The 15,942-nt window shown below is 27.1% G+C and overlaps 1 protein-coding gene across 2 annotated transcripts in view; it reads left to right on the top strand.

The window, feature by feature from the left end:
* The first annotated feature begins 4,049 nt into the window (after positions 1 to 4,049).
* The window catches only part of LOC100202624 (rab3 GTPase-activating protein non-catalytic subunit), a 127,365-nt gene continuing 115,472 nt past the window's right edge, over positions 4,050 to 15,942 (top strand). For both annotated transcript variants that reach the window (XM_065804764.1, XM_065804765.1), the window contains exons 1-4: positions 4,050 to 4,168; positions 5,035 to 5,099; positions 12,505 to 12,631; positions 14,357 to 14,429. In XM_065804764.1, coding sequence (XP_065660836.1) covers positions 4,066 to 4,168; positions 5,035 to 5,099; positions 12,505 to 12,631; positions 14,357 to 14,429 — 368 coding nt within the window. In that variant the 5' untranslated portion in view covers positions 4,050 to 4,065. The remainder of the gene's footprint in view (positions 4,169 to 5,034; positions 5,100 to 12,504; positions 12,632 to 14,356; positions 14,430 to 15,942) is intronic.

A 15,942-nucleotide genomic window follows, 5' to 3' on the forward strand; every position in this document is an offset into this window, starting at 1 on the left:
TCTGCCAACGCACAGTTTTATACTTCTGATTCGGACCAAGCAGTAAATAAGAATGTATACATTTCCAAATGTCTGGTTAATTTAAAGAAGTTTATCAATGAGGCTCACAAAAATGACAAAATTGTGTTCTGGCCTGATCTAGCTTCCACACATTCATCAAACAAAGTTCAAGATTACCTAAAATGCAAAAATATTGAATGTGCTGAAAAACAAAAACCTTGATAATGTCCCCAAATTGTGCCCGATAAAGGATTTTTGGACTAAAATTAAAAGAATGGTGTATGCAGGTAATTGGCAAGCTGGAAGTTTCTTCCAACTAAAAAATTGAATTAAATGTTGTATGAAGAAAAATCAAGAGACTGCATACATTGGCTTAGGGTGAGTAGGTTCACTAGAGTTGACCGTGTTCTGAGTCTGTTTAGGGTTTTTTTATTCATTAAATATTTTTATTACTTTAAATATCCAACTTGAATGTAATGAAAATTTTTCATTATTTTTTTATAATGAATAAATAAAATTAAGTACATATAAGCGTGTTAATTGAATAAAAATATAAGATTTAGTTGTTATCAGTATTTAGCATTATACTTAAATATATTTAGTATTGTATTATTTAATATTGTAAATATGTTTATATTAAATGGAAAAAATAGAGAATAAACTTTATTTTTCATGTGTATACATATATTCTGCATAAATTAAAATAAAACGAATGAAATTTATAGTTTTATATTCATATTATATTTTATTATTATATTATAGATTTATATTTATATTTTATTTAACATTTAGTTAATCAATTAAAAAAATAAAATTAGGAGATCCAAATGATAAAATTTGTTACCAATTTTTTTAATTATTTCATTGCTTTATTTAGATGAATAAAAAAGGAGATGTAACTATTTTATATGGACCATATTTGTCTTGTGGCACTGTTGATTATAGGCTTGATCGGTTACAAGGCCTAATTACTTTATTAAAAAAAGGAAACTATGAAATTACTCTAGAAAAAACATTAGAACGAAATTTGGTTCAACTTATCGTCCATGATGAAGTTGTGTACACTTGCAAGATACAGGATCTTGTGTTTGGTGGAGATGGAAAATTAGACAAGAAATGTTATGAAGCTATTGATTGCATTTCTAGATGTTTTCTTTAAAGTTTTTTGCTTTTAAAATATTTATGAGTTTAATATTATTGTTATGATGTTAATAAATTCTTATCAGTTACTAATTGTTTATCATTATGTTTACAATTTTTCATATTTTTATATTTTAGTGGATGTTATTTATTATTAGTTATGTAATGATAATAATCATGGTAATGATGGAGATAGTCATCATCATCATCATCATCATCATCATCATCATCATCATCATCATCATCATCATCATCATCATCATCATCATCATCATCATCATCATCATCATCATCATCATCATCATCATCATCATCATCATCATCATCATCATCATCATCATCATAGTCATCATCAACTGTAAACCCCACCCCTGTTTTTTTATTAAAGTCCCCATTAAAATATAGTCCAAAATTAACATAAGTCAGAATTTTTAATTCTTATAATCTTTTTATCATTGGTGTCTTCCAAAATATATCTTTTAGCAAAATATTATCTAACAACTAAAAAAGAAAACTAAAAGGAATTTTTTTTAAATAGCTAACTAATCTATACTTTACAGGAAAAAAAATTTACAATTCAAAAATTTACCTACCTTTAGAACTCAGGCTTGTTGAAGTGTACATCACAAAATAGCAGATGACAGTCTTAATTCATTCCTTGTAGTAGCTGACTGTCTTAACTAAGAAATGGAAACAAAATGATTTAGAAAATATATAAAAAATAAATTATAATTTAGAACTATAAAAATGAGCATTACCTGTTGTCAGGCTTCTTTAATAATAAGCCTTTATGAGCTTCTTGCTTAAAGAATCTTCTTTCTTGTTTACAAATGTTATTCTTCTTTTATTGTCTATTTATTGGCAAATAATTTGCCTTTTTCCTCATTTTTATCTATTATCTGACCATTTTCCTTCATTTTACTTCACATATTAACATTGCTAGGTTATATATTTTTTGGTTTTGTTTTTTTATAATTTATCTTATTTATAATTTTTATAGTTTTTAAATATTTATAGTTTTTTTATAATTTATTTATAGGTAAGCTTTTTTATTTTGAAATTGATTTAAAAAAAAGTTTAATTTAAGTTTGTTGATAATAGTTAGAAAAATACATGAAGTTGAGAACTTTAATCTTCAAAATAATATTATAAATATATATCTTTTTATTTTAGCATTTTTAATCATGCTAGTTATAGTAGTAGCAGTGATAGTATTTTTATGGGAATGGATTTCTATAGTATTAAAACCTTTCATCGTTTGGATTCTGAATCGTTTTTCACCATGTTTTAAAATGCAAAATGATATAAATGTAGAGTTGCTTTTGTTACGAAAAGAGCAAGGAACAATTAGTATTCATAATGAGTTTGCAAAACATGCTCGCTTGCAAAGAAAGATAAATCTTCTTACTGATAAACTTGATGAAATCAAAAGGAGTCAATCTTCGAATGTTTTTGAGTATTATTGGATTTCAAAAATATTAATAAGCACTTTTTTTTCATTTTTAACAGTTTACCTCGTTTACAAATATTACAGTGTGCCAGTTGTAATTCTACCCAGCAATTGGTTCCCTTATATAGGTTATATTATTTCTTATCCTTGCAATATAGAAGGAGCTGTTAGTTTACCATTTTGGTTATTGGTTTGTAGGCAAGTGTCAAAAGCGGTGTTTAATTGAACACAAGTAGCAACATGTTTAATCGAATTAACATAATTGACATAATTTATGTAATTATTCTATTAAACAAGTAATTATGTTATTATTCTATTAAATAAATATTATAAAATTATTTTATTAAACAAGTTTTACATTATGTATTGTATGCAATGGACATAGTGTGTTGAGTTAAACCTTAAAAGCCAACAGTTTTCGATTAACTTGAATTTGCAACAATATTATTTGCTTATTTTTACGTTTAAATAAAGAGTATTTTTCATAGAATATGAATTATATTTAAACCTTGAATTATTTTTTTGTTCCCTGTTGCATAAAACTATAAATTTGAAGGTGTTTAAAAGTGTTATATATCTAAAGGAGGTTTTGGTTCATAACCTATAATGATTTAGCTCCCCTTTGTTATAATAGATTCTTTTTTTTAACTTTTTTTTAACTAAGTTTTTCTTTTCTTTTTATTGGTTTTTGATTATGAATTCGGATTTGAGTTTTTATAAATATGAAAACCTTTATTAAATCTGTTATATTTTTAAATTTTATCTGGTCTTCATTTTGAGCTTTCCTGTTTAGAGAGATTTTAAGTTTTAAAACTAATTCTCATTCAAGTTATTTTTATTCAAGTTATTATTTTTGAATAATTTTGATCTGGTTAATTAGTTTTTGAGATTTTATTGACAATTTATTTTATTATCAAATATTTGAAGAAATGAATTTGAAACATGATTTATTAACTGTGGACCAGGTTTTTGTGTCAAATATCTGTGTCAAAATACAATTCAAATCAACATTGAATTTAAAATTTTCTTTTTTTTTATTGTTTCTTTAAATTTTTATAATTTTTAATTTACTTATATTATATTTAATGTTTTCTTTTTTTTTTTTATTTATATTTTTGTTGGCAGAATAAAATGCAAAATTCAGAGGTAATACTTAAAAAAAAGCATTTGTTTTAGAATCAGTTCATTGTTGTTTTTACCGCCCCATTTTTAGTAAGTTTTGCACATACCTGTTTTAATGTATTCTACTCAACTGCACATACCCAGTTTTAATGTATTCTACTCTCCCCCCAACAACTTTGTACTCAACTTTCCTTGTAAGAATCCCTTAAATCTGCATTTTCTTATTTTCTAATAAACTGTCTTTAATTATTGTTTACAAATGAATTTCTATGCTCACGTGCTTTGTGTAAATAATTATAAAGTTTTTTTATTTATTTATGTATTTCAAAACTTTATAGATGTTAATATAAAAAATGTCATGTACTCTTCAACACATCAGTTCCATACATGATGTAAACAGAATAGTGCGATTACTTAAAGATCCTAATGTTGAAGAAGAAGAATGCATTGATAAAGGTAAGAAATAACAAAAAAAAAATTATTTTATTTTTTTGTATTATCTTCCTAGTGCAGGCCCATTAGTTTGAACATTTTTTACCAATATATGCAAATTAATAGCACCTATTTCTGGTCTTATTAAATAACATCAATAACAAAGTACAAAAGTGGACATACTTACATTTAATAAACTAATAATAAATCAGATAATGTAGTAATATATGTTACTCAATAAAGTATATAATACTCAAAAACAGTTTTATTGAGTTTGTAAAACTGAAGCACATTTTACTCTAGTTTTTATGATTATATTTAAATTAAAATTGAAGTTAGAAGGTTCAGGGGGTGTAGGTATATGGTAAGTGTCAAAACATTGCAATGCTATTGCTAATGAATGTAAAATCCTAAAGGATTGGAAAGAAAGTTGAATGGTAAAGATTTATAAAGGAGGTAAAGATGCACTTAAAAATTGCTTGACCAAATAATTAAGATCTTAAAAAATTATTGCCAGATAAAGTTATTGCAATAAAGGTTGATAATGTCCATATTTTAAAAGTCCAAGGCTCAATATTGGTGAATGATGGCATGAACTTCTTAGTTAAGTGTTTTTCTGCAGTGCTTTCTTATAAGACTACAAGGACTTCTTGAGCACCTTACCAACCACCAAAAAAAATAAATAAATGTTATTATTGCCATGTAAGAATTTCCACTGGTTCAAATTTCTTTAATATTTTAAAACTTATTTTCTAGTGAATTTATTTTCTAATAACTTATTTTCTAGTGAATAAATTTTGCATGAATAAATTTTTATTTAATTTATATTTACTTTAAATTTTTGTTTAATTTAACTTGTAAAAAATTTCTATTTACTTATAATATGAAAGGGTTTCAAAGTGATTTCAAGTATGCTGATCAATGGGAAAATGGCTGGGAGAGCTCTAGAGATGAAGTTAGTATTTTAAAAAGTTTATATATATGTTTTTTTCTTTCATTTTTCTATAGCAGACACATTAATTTTTCGTCAATATCTGTGAAATAATAACACCTCTTAACTACTAAGGTTATAGAAAATTTAAGTAAATATTAACAACACAATATTTCTCAAGAGAGATATAAATTCATAATAAGTTATGATTTATAAATTCTAATTATTTATAATAATTTTATAACTTATAACTAGAATTATTAATTATAACTATATATTATCTAAGTTAATACATAAATATAATTAATAATTCTAGTTATAAGTTATAAAATTATTTGCCCTCAAATTTCTACCATCTAGGCATTCTTCATTTTTGTTTAGATTATTTATAAAGATGGCTAGTTTGTACTTGTGGGCAAGTTCAAATTTTAGATTTTTCAATCAAGCAAACTTTCTTTGTCTTTATTTGTACCAAAAAAGTTTTTTTTGTTGTTGTTTGAGATAATTCCCAAGTTTTTCAAAACACTTAAGTTCCTCACTATACTAGGGCTCAGCCTACTTTAGAGTGGATTAAATAGCATTATATTTCACTATAGTTTAGTTCAATATACTCTTGGATAAATATTGAAATTGCTGGAGCAAATTGAGCTATTTTTGGTTATTAAGTTTTAAGAAATTATTTTGGATTGTCTATATTTGGTACTCCCAATAAAGATGATGAATATAGCTTTAAAAAAAATGACATCAACAGTTAATGAATGTAGTTATGTGAGTTTCTATATGGTTTGTGTATGCCATATAAAAATAAGTTATATGTAAGTAGTAAGTTAAAGCAAACATTTCATATCGACTGTATTATTAAATGGATGTCTATGGATATAAATGCATAGTATCATTTATACAAAATATATATGTTTTTAATGTTAGCTAGTAAAGCTTTATAAACTCTATATTTCATATAAAGTTTACTTAGCTGGATTAATTAATAATTAGTATATCACTCTTTATATTATATTGGAATCTTTACTAGAAATAAAAAAATTCAGTTTCATTTTTATAATTTAAAAGCACTTATTTATTAATTAATACCAACAAAAAATTTTATGACAAAATATTAATTTATTTTTAATACGTAAATAACTTTTCAAGTAGAAAAAAATTATTTAGAAAAAAAACAACAAAATAAAGGTACTTTTTTAAATAAATCTGTATGTGAAATAAACTTGAAAATAGCAAGCTCATGTATATAAGATCTGTCTATGCTTGCGTTTTCAGAGTTAAATACTATGACTATGGATAAATTAAACTAAAATCTAAAGAGTGTATGAACACAAAAACTCATTCTGTGTTTGTTGGTACAAACACAAAAACTCATTCCAACACGAAAATAAAGCAAACTCAACAGAACTTTCCGAATTTATGTGGGAAATTGAAATAAATGGGATAAACAAACACTATAATAATATGAAAAATTGTTAATAAATTGCAACTGTTTAAACCAGGAGGAAAATTATGCAACCTATGTTTAACTGAAAAGTGCCACATAATAATGTCAAAATTAAATATATTTTGATATTTTGTTGAGACATTTCCGTTAAATGATTAGGTCTGTGAATTATGAAAAGAATAAAAAATTAAAATGATAAATTTTGCGTATAAAATATTTTTAATATAAAATATAAATGTTTGTAGCGAAAAAACCCAGGCCGAAGATTCTTTTTTTTTTAATTTTTTTTTCTTAAAATCACAATCGCTTGTCCAAATTTGAATAAGATTTTGGATAAATATGTTTTTTAGGTGAAATGATCATCAAAGTTTAATAATATGATCTGTTCTGATCGTTTATTGACAATTTTTCTTAACTATATGCTCTTTCTTGGTCGGAATTAGAAATATTGTATTTTGACAACTATATATAGTTAATGTACATCAGAACCGATTAGAACTTGGATCTATAGTGGATTAAGGCACTTTTTTAAAAGATATTACCCAAATTCATGTTAACGCTGATGAACGAAAGTGATCTAAAGACTCCAAAAATGGTGTTCTTTAGATTCACTATTAGGGATAGTAAAAAGGTTTTGAAAATTGTATTTAAAAAAAAAGAAAAGTTTCTTTAAGTATTAAAAAAATCTAAAGCAAAAAAAATTATAACATCTAAAGCTCTTGTTTGGACATAATACGCTGACAAAATCATTCTAATTCCAAATAAAAGAATTCAAATAATTTGTAAATTGCCTTAACTACACCGAGTACATAGTATTTTATTGATTAATTTTGTTGTTGTTAAGATTGCTTGTGACAACTGATGCTTGTGTTAAGTATGAAACTCAGTCATGTTTGTTTACTTACCACGTGTTATTATTTAATTTTATCTAATATAATTTGTTCTAATCAGTATTGAGCACTCTATACCGGTATATAAAAATAGAGATATACCCCTTCAGTACTAGGGTTTCTAAACACTGTTTAACAGTAACAGAAAAACAGCTGTTTTTTTACGAAAAAACAAAAACGGAACAGTCTTTTTAATTAAAGTTAAAGCGACAAAAATTAAAAACTGGAACTTTTTTTATGCATTCGCATAAGGATTAAATTCTATTTCAATATAATAATGAGTTTCAACTGCATAAAGTTTCATTCAAACCTGAAAATGTTCAAATTTTTTTATTCGAACACTTTCAGATAAAAGTTTAATTGTTTAAGTTTTGAAAAATAACAATTGCTAAGAGAAAAGTCTCTTTATTAACAATATAACAACACGTTTATTAAAAGCAATTTGAATGGTAATTTATTTTGATTTATTTTTTGATAACAATTTAATAAATAGTTTAAAATATAGGATAATAAGTAACTTTAATAAATAACTTTAGTTCAGTAGTTATCATTTTTTATAAAAAAACTAAGCACACAGACAAGTATTAAGGAGTTTCCTATTTTAATAGTTCTTTTTTACTAATCTAGTACTAAAAGTTTCTTAAAGGTTTCTTAAGAGTTTCTTTAGAGTTATAAATAGGGCTTCTAGCACCAGTTTCTTATTTACATTGATTTAAAAAGAAATGCATAGTTACTAGTTATGAATTAGTTTTTAATGGTGGGTAAAATGGCTACTTAATATCCTTACTTTCTATTCATATTATTCATATGTCAGTCTGGATATACGCAACAAAACGGAAAAATCCAAATACAAAAGAGTTGGAAGGACAGTGTCAGTGTTGCAAAAAAATAATAAAATGCTCAGGAAATTCTACAACTAACTTAAAAATCACTTAAAAAGTCATGGACTTTGTTTAGATAAGGCAACAGAATCAATCATACTAACAGATCAGAGAGCAAGAGAAAAGAGACAAAAAACTATTGGTGACTTCTTTACGCAAAAGAAGCTTCAAAATATTGTTTCTGATTTGGCATATCAGTTAAGCTACGGAATTATGGATGGCATATCAGTTAAGCTATAACCAGAAATAAATACACTTGCCAGTCAATAGCTCGAGATGGATTTAAACTCCCCGCTGACGAAAGTGATGTAATGAAACTTTTGCACAAAGATTTTGATCAAAAGCAAAAAAAAAAGATTGACACCATAAAATTTAAAGTAACCAATAAAGTGAAGTTTAGCATAGGAACGGCAAAAATCCCGGAAATTCTCAATCCCGGGATTTCGGGATTACAAATTTGTCCCCGGGAAATCCCGGGATTGAATGAAAAACTTACAATCATAGAAGATAAAGCCTGCGAAGAACTTTTAATTATCAAACACTATTATATGATTAATTTAACTGATGAAGTAAAGTAATTTAAACTATAAATAACACCTTTAAACGATAACACAAAATAACAATGTTTAAAATTAATATAAGTATACATTAATATATAAGAGTTATAATTCGTTTTGAAAGCTCTACCTTGAAAAACTCAAAGCGTCCATCATTTCATCGTTTAATCGTGTTCGATTTTTAGAGCATAAAAACCCAGCGGCTGAGAATGCTCGTTCAGACTCTACACTTGTTGGTCGTATAGATAGAATATAGTTATACACTTTTTGAAGGTGATCACCTCTTGTGCCACCACTTTCAAATAAAAACATTTCTTTTTCAATCTTAGAAGTTATACTTTCTACCCTTATAGGTGTTGTTCGTATAGCTATCAATCCTTTTTCCATAACTTCGTTTAATTGTTAACTAATTATTTTGACTTTCTTATCACCTTCGTCGCTTCTTAAAACCTGGTTTAGCTGAACATCACAACTGCTGTCTGCTGCTGATGCTATATCTGCGGGATAAAAACGCTTTATCATGCTTACTATAATCTTTTTATTTTGATTACTTGTATTTGGTACAAAAACATCTGTGATTTTCGTTGATGTAACCTGGCCATTATGAAGATAATAAACTAAGCTACTTAATGGTGTTCTCCTCTCTTTAATTCGGTGACTCAAAGCAGCATACAGTTTATTCTTGATTTCAGATTTTTGTTGTTTTATTTTGGTCAACATAAACTCTAATGCAATGTCAGCTGTAATTAAAGTTGCGTCTCGTCGACAAAGTGCTTCCACAGTGGCTTTAACAGGAGTCAAAAGTGCTACTAAATCAGATACAATTTTATATTCATTTTCGTCCATCTTAATTGAATCGTCAATTTTAGAATCCAATTCTAAATCTAGAAATGCCTTTTTAACACAATATTTTAATTTGTCAAATCTTTCAAGCATAAGCAATAAGCTGCTCCATCGGGTTTTACAATCCATAATCAAATGGATGACCTTTCCAAACTCAATTTTTACGTACTTTTGTAAATAATTTTCATTTTTGGTTGGGGACCTTTTAAAGATTTTTACAATTTTCCTGACCTTTGTTATAACAGGTCCAAAAACTTGGTGTTTAATAGTAACCTCAGAGGTTTCATTAAACAAAAATGAATTATTTGAATCTTGAATACAATCTTCCTCTTCAGAAGCATAGTCATTAATACAATCATTATCTTTTTCTTCATCACTGTGGTTCTCTAAACTTGCAAAGGTAGTGTGCTCATCATCTAAAATTTCATCGATTTCCAAGTAATTGGGGTCATTTTTATAAAGAACTGATATTACTGCCAGCTGTAGAGCGTGGGCAAAGCATAGTTGTTGATCACTTTCTATAATTTTTCCAAGTTTCTTCATGACGCTTGCACCATCCGTGGTAATACCAATGATATCGTCCTCAAGTTTTTTTTTAAATTGTTGAGTCTTTCGTTTAGAAGTGAAACACACTTTTCTGCTGGCATAGATCCTAAAATGCGAATCAAACCTAAATTCCAATAACTTTTCAACTCATGTACGTTCACATTCATGTATCTGCAGTTTCCAAAAGAAGTCCACTCATCAAGCGTTAAGGAAAACTTGAAGCCTCTTCATATTTGATCAATTATTTCCTTTATAACTAGTTTTTTAACCTGTTCATAGTAGCCTAACACCATTTTTCGAATAGTGTTTCGTGATTTTGGGACATTTTTAAAGCCTCGTGCAACTAACCCAGCTCGTATATCAGAAGAGTTGCAAATTGTATTAAATGATATACCATCTTTTGCTGCCATACGGGCAAATACTTCAGGTAGGCATTCATCTTTTTTCGATGTTGTTGGAAAATAACTTGTGATTTTCGGTTTTTTATTTTTCGGTTCTAATAATTCTTTTAAAGTTGAAGGTGTCGTGGATAAACTTGATTCCTGCAATGTTAATTTAATTTTATGTATGGAAAGTAAATGGGTATGAAGACCTTTTGTTGAACCACCAGCAATTTTTAATATTTTTTTGCATGTAATTACTTTGCATAAGGTTGTTTCATCTGCTCCTTTTAAAAAATGTTTCCATATGAGATTTGTGCTGTTGAATTCAGCATAGTTAGTCATGATATTAGGCTAATTTCTATCTTATTGAAAAAAAAAAGTTATATTTTAAGCTATTTATTGACTAATTATCTTTATTCATAATTCAAAATGAACTCATGTGAAAACAATTATACTTCGAATTAATAAATAAAGTTTATTTAATATACCTTCCGTATTTGATAACTTTTAATGTTAAAGAACTTGTGACAATCACGCCAACGTTAAGAATTTAAAAAATAAAAGGAAAACATTGCATGGAGAATAAGCAGCTCAACAAATTTATAGCGAAAATTTAGACATTTTAAATAAATAAATTAAGTTTAATCAATTTTTGATTTTATTTATTGTTTATTACAGTCCCGAAATCCCGGGAAATTTTAGAGACTAATCCCGGGATTTCGGGATCATGAATTTGTCTGTAATCCCGGGATTTCGGGATCCCGGGATCCCGAGATTGCCATCCCTAGTTTAGCATGGCTGTCGATGGGGTTACTACTTTAAGAGGACGAAGATATTTTGGAGTTAATACTTATGATAAAACTGACAATATCACTTATAAAACAGAATTAATTCGAATTTTGGGTTCATGCAGTGCGCTTGGTTTGGTTAAAATAATGAAACAACATCTTAATGTGTTTGGAATATTGATGGAAAAAGATTTGGTTGCATCTACTCAGGATGGAGCATCTGTAAACAAGAAGTATATTCGAAATTTAGATGTTATTGGTCATTTTTGTCTTAATCATGGTATACATCTTGGAGTATGTGACATGCTTTATACAAAAAAACATGATATTGAAAGTTGAAGCGACCCATGTGATGACGGTAACAATGAAAATGATTCTTTTGACGAAGGCACCAAGTTTAGTTTTATAAATGATGATTGCAAAGATTATATTGACTACAATAATTTACTTAAGAACTCACACAAACTGATACAATACATCAAACTGTCAAGTGTTTGAAATCAAATTTTTCAAACTGAATGAGAAACTGAATGTGTTGCTGAAAAAAAATGAATCACCAATAGTGTCTTCTGGACAGGATAATTTCAGATGATTAAAAGCTGAATTTACTCTTTTTAAGAATATAGGCTAGCGTACAGAAAACATACAAAAGCTTTATGATCCATTATTAATAATTAAGCCCACATCTGCAGATGTTGAAAGAGTATTCTCTGTGTGTGCCAACTTTTGTTCAAAAACAAGATCACAACTTTCAGATAAGTCATTATCAGCTCTTATATTTTTGAAATACTATTATAAAATGTAAAGTTTATGTAAGGATATATATTATTGAAAAAAATTTTACTCTTGCCTGCTTAATACAAGGAGGATAAGTGGGGGTAATAAAGGTAGGGGGGCAGCAAACTTCAAAAACAGCAAAACAACTGTTAGCAGCTGTTTTTTAAAAAACACTGTTTTTTAGAAACCCTATTCAGTACATACATCTATCGAGGATTAGGGTTTAAGCAGGCTGTAAGAGATTGTATGACTGAGAAAGTGACTGTATATAGATGCTCAATTTTAAATGAATGTCTGCATATACTTTCTAAAACTAGGTTGATTCAAATGTTTCAAGGCAAAATAAGAATTCAAAATCTTGGCTCCAAGATAGTTGTGTGTCAATATCTCCTTCAGAAGAACTTTTAGTCGTTTCTAAAGATAATAAATGTGTTTTTCTAACAAGTAAGTTTTTTTTATGATTGTTTTTTTTTGTTTAAATTTTTTTAATTCTGATTTGTTTTTTCCCATAATACTTGACTATCTATATTTCTTAATTGCCTTTAATGTTCGATTATCCATACTTCTATAATGTTCAATTATCCATATTTACTAATTGTTCATAAGGCTTGTTTGTCTATTATTTTCAGTACTTTATTGTTCATGTTACTTGATTGTTAAAAATACAAATTCGCTCGAAGTTAAGAGTTACTAAGAAAGCATGGAAGACTGTTAAAGAGCAAGAAAGTAATTAGTAGTTGCAAAACACAGCGAGCAAAGATAATTCTAAAGCGCTGATGTTTTCAAACTAAAGTAGTCATTTGACTTAACAGAAGGAAGATTAATAATATATTGAATTTTTTTAACTGAAACAAGATATTATAGCTTGTTTGAGCAGCAACAATGGTTTATGTAGAAAAGAGGAGGCAGCATTTTGAAAATAAGACAGGTTTAGTTTAAAAAAACAATATGCATACCTTTTTGGTAACACCTGTTGTTAACCATATTTGTAGTATTTAATTATGCAACAAATATTGATAAATTATAATTAGGTTACGTTTTAAGAAGCAAATTTAATTATTGCATCACAATGAGTTAAAATATTTTAGACAGAATTTTTTTAGGAAGGCTATACTGTTTGAGCTAGTTGCTTATTATTCATTATATTATTTTCGGTAGCATTATATTTTTCTATTATTTCTGGTAGTATTCTATTATTCTATAACTTTTGGTAGCATTCTGTTGTTTTTTATTAACTGCTTTAAAACTGTTATACTTTAACCTGGTGAATATTGTTTCACATTTTGCTGTGGTTTGTATTTTTGCTTTCTTAAAATAATTGTTTTATTATCTCTCATCATCTGTGTTAACACAATGTCTACATAGACATGAGATCATCTGTAAAAACAAAAGGTCGGTGGTTTTTATGTCATTTCTTCAATACATGTTATCTCATCTTCTGTTTTCTTTAGTGTTATTCATTTTTGATGGATTTTTTTATTTAACTAGTGTCATAGTGCAAATAAATGCTCATTAATAAAAAATTGATATTTATTACAAAACCCTCTCCAAGAGCAATCTGAAATTAATATTTATTACAAAACCCTCTCCAAGAGCAATCTGAAATTAATATTTATTACAAAACCCTCTCCAAGAGCAATCTGAAATTAATATTTATTACAAAACCCTCTCCAAGAGCAATCTAAAATTAATATTTATTACAAAACCCTCTCCAAGAGCAATCTGAAATTAATATTTATTACAAAACCCTCTCCAAGAGCAATCTGAAATTAATATTTATTACAAAACCCTCTCCAAGAGCAATCTGAAATTAATATTTATTACAAAACCCTCTCCAAGAGCAATCTGAAATTAATATTTATTACAAAACCCTCTCCAAGAGCAATCTGAAATTAATAATTATTACAAAACCCTCTCCAAGAGCAATCTGAAATTAATATTTATTACAAAACCCTCTCCAAGAGCAATCTGAAATTAGTCATCAGATAAAATTAGCAATATGATTAAAAAAATGCTGATAAATATTTTTTGATATTTATTGAAATAAAATTTAAATGTTCTTTTTTTTTTGTTAGTAAAAAATGATAAAATAATATTAATAATAATGTCTCTAATGTTAATAATGTCTTGATTATCTCAGTTCCAAAAATTTTTCATTGATATTATTAGAAAGATGGGAAGCAAAGAATGATACAAACTTTTATGATTTGTTATGGAGCGGAAATCTTTCAACAAAAGAGGAGTATATATACTTTTTTGAATTTATTTTTCTAAAATTTACTATTCTTGTTTTATTATTTTATTAATGGTTATTTTTGATAACACATAAAAATAAAAGATAACTTATATTTCTACTAATTTTATTACTAAAGATTGACAAAATCTCACTAAAGTTATCTCCACAAGGCGGAGGGGGTCACCATAGTCAAAGAGACTACTTTTTACATTTTTATTATTATTTTTTTAATTGTGGTTAAAACCCCCTCTCTTAACTCTTCATCTCCCAAACACTTTGTGTCTTGATGAAAAAAAATTTTTTATGCAAATCAAATAAATTTTTGGTAATTTTTAATTATGTTTTGTATAACACCAAACTTTTAATGCTTTTTTTTTTTTTTTTCACCTTCCCAAGGCTGAGAAGGCCATTACAGATAAGGAGGCTACTTGTGGTTATAACCCTCTCTCAACTCTATAACTCTGAAACACCAACCTTGACGAACAAGGCTGCTGCGCAGAGAAACAAATTGAGCACAGTACTACCAGGGACGTGGTGGGAATTGAGCTTATTAAAAATTAATTAACTCATTAAAATAAAAACATCATGTTGATGTTTATATCTTTGTTATGGATGATGGAGTTTTTGCTTTAAACTTATGCTTATAATGTTGGTATTTAAAATTTAGATAATATTGAAGACATTAGCTATATAATTATAATATAATAATAACACAGGTCTACAAAAAAAAACTTTTATTCTGTTGCATGAGATATTTAAACTGATTTTTATGTATTTTTAAACGCTGAATCCAAGTATAAGCTTTTTTTTTTTTTTTTGGCAAGCTCTAGTTTTTTTGCAATAACCAATTTATTAAGTTTTTAAAAGTTATGATTTTCATAGGTATTTTTATTCAATAGTTAGTTAAGTGACCATGTCATTGTTTTTATTGGATCAATTATATAATATGATGGCTTCTTCAAATCGAGCTAAGTGCAAGCATAATCCTAACTTATTCTGTTATATCTCTGGTTGATATACATTTGTTTGACAAAGACGAAACATTACTAATTTTGTAAAACTAGCATATAAATCGCATTTTGATATTTAACTTGGCGACCAAGATAAAAAGTGGGCCCCACATACTGTGTGCCATATTTGTGAAGAAAGTCTTCAAGATTAGATAAAAGAAAAAAGAAAGAATTTTCCTTTTGAAGTCCCTACGGTTTAGAGAGAACCTCTAAATCACATTGATGACTGCCATTTTTGTCTTGTTGATACTACTGATATTGACAAAATAAAGAGGCAAAAAATAGCTTATCCCAACATTCTTTCTTCTATTAGACCAATTCAACATTCTAACAAGATTCTACTTCCAGTTTTTTAAGGTTTATTTTTGTCAGAAGATGAACAAAGCATTTCTGCTTCAGAATTTTTACTAGATTTGGAAGACTTATCATCTAATGCTAAATAATTCAATTTTCCTCAGTGTTTCAGTCAAATAGAACTGAATGACTTAGTTCGTGATTTAGGATTTTCT

Source organism: Hydra vulgaris, chromosome 09 (assembly GCF_038396675.1).
Source record: "Hydra vulgaris chromosome 09, alternate assembly HydraT2T_AEP".
NCBI lineage: Eukaryota > Metazoa > Cnidaria > Hydrozoa > Anthoathecata > Hydridae > Hydra > Hydra vulgaris.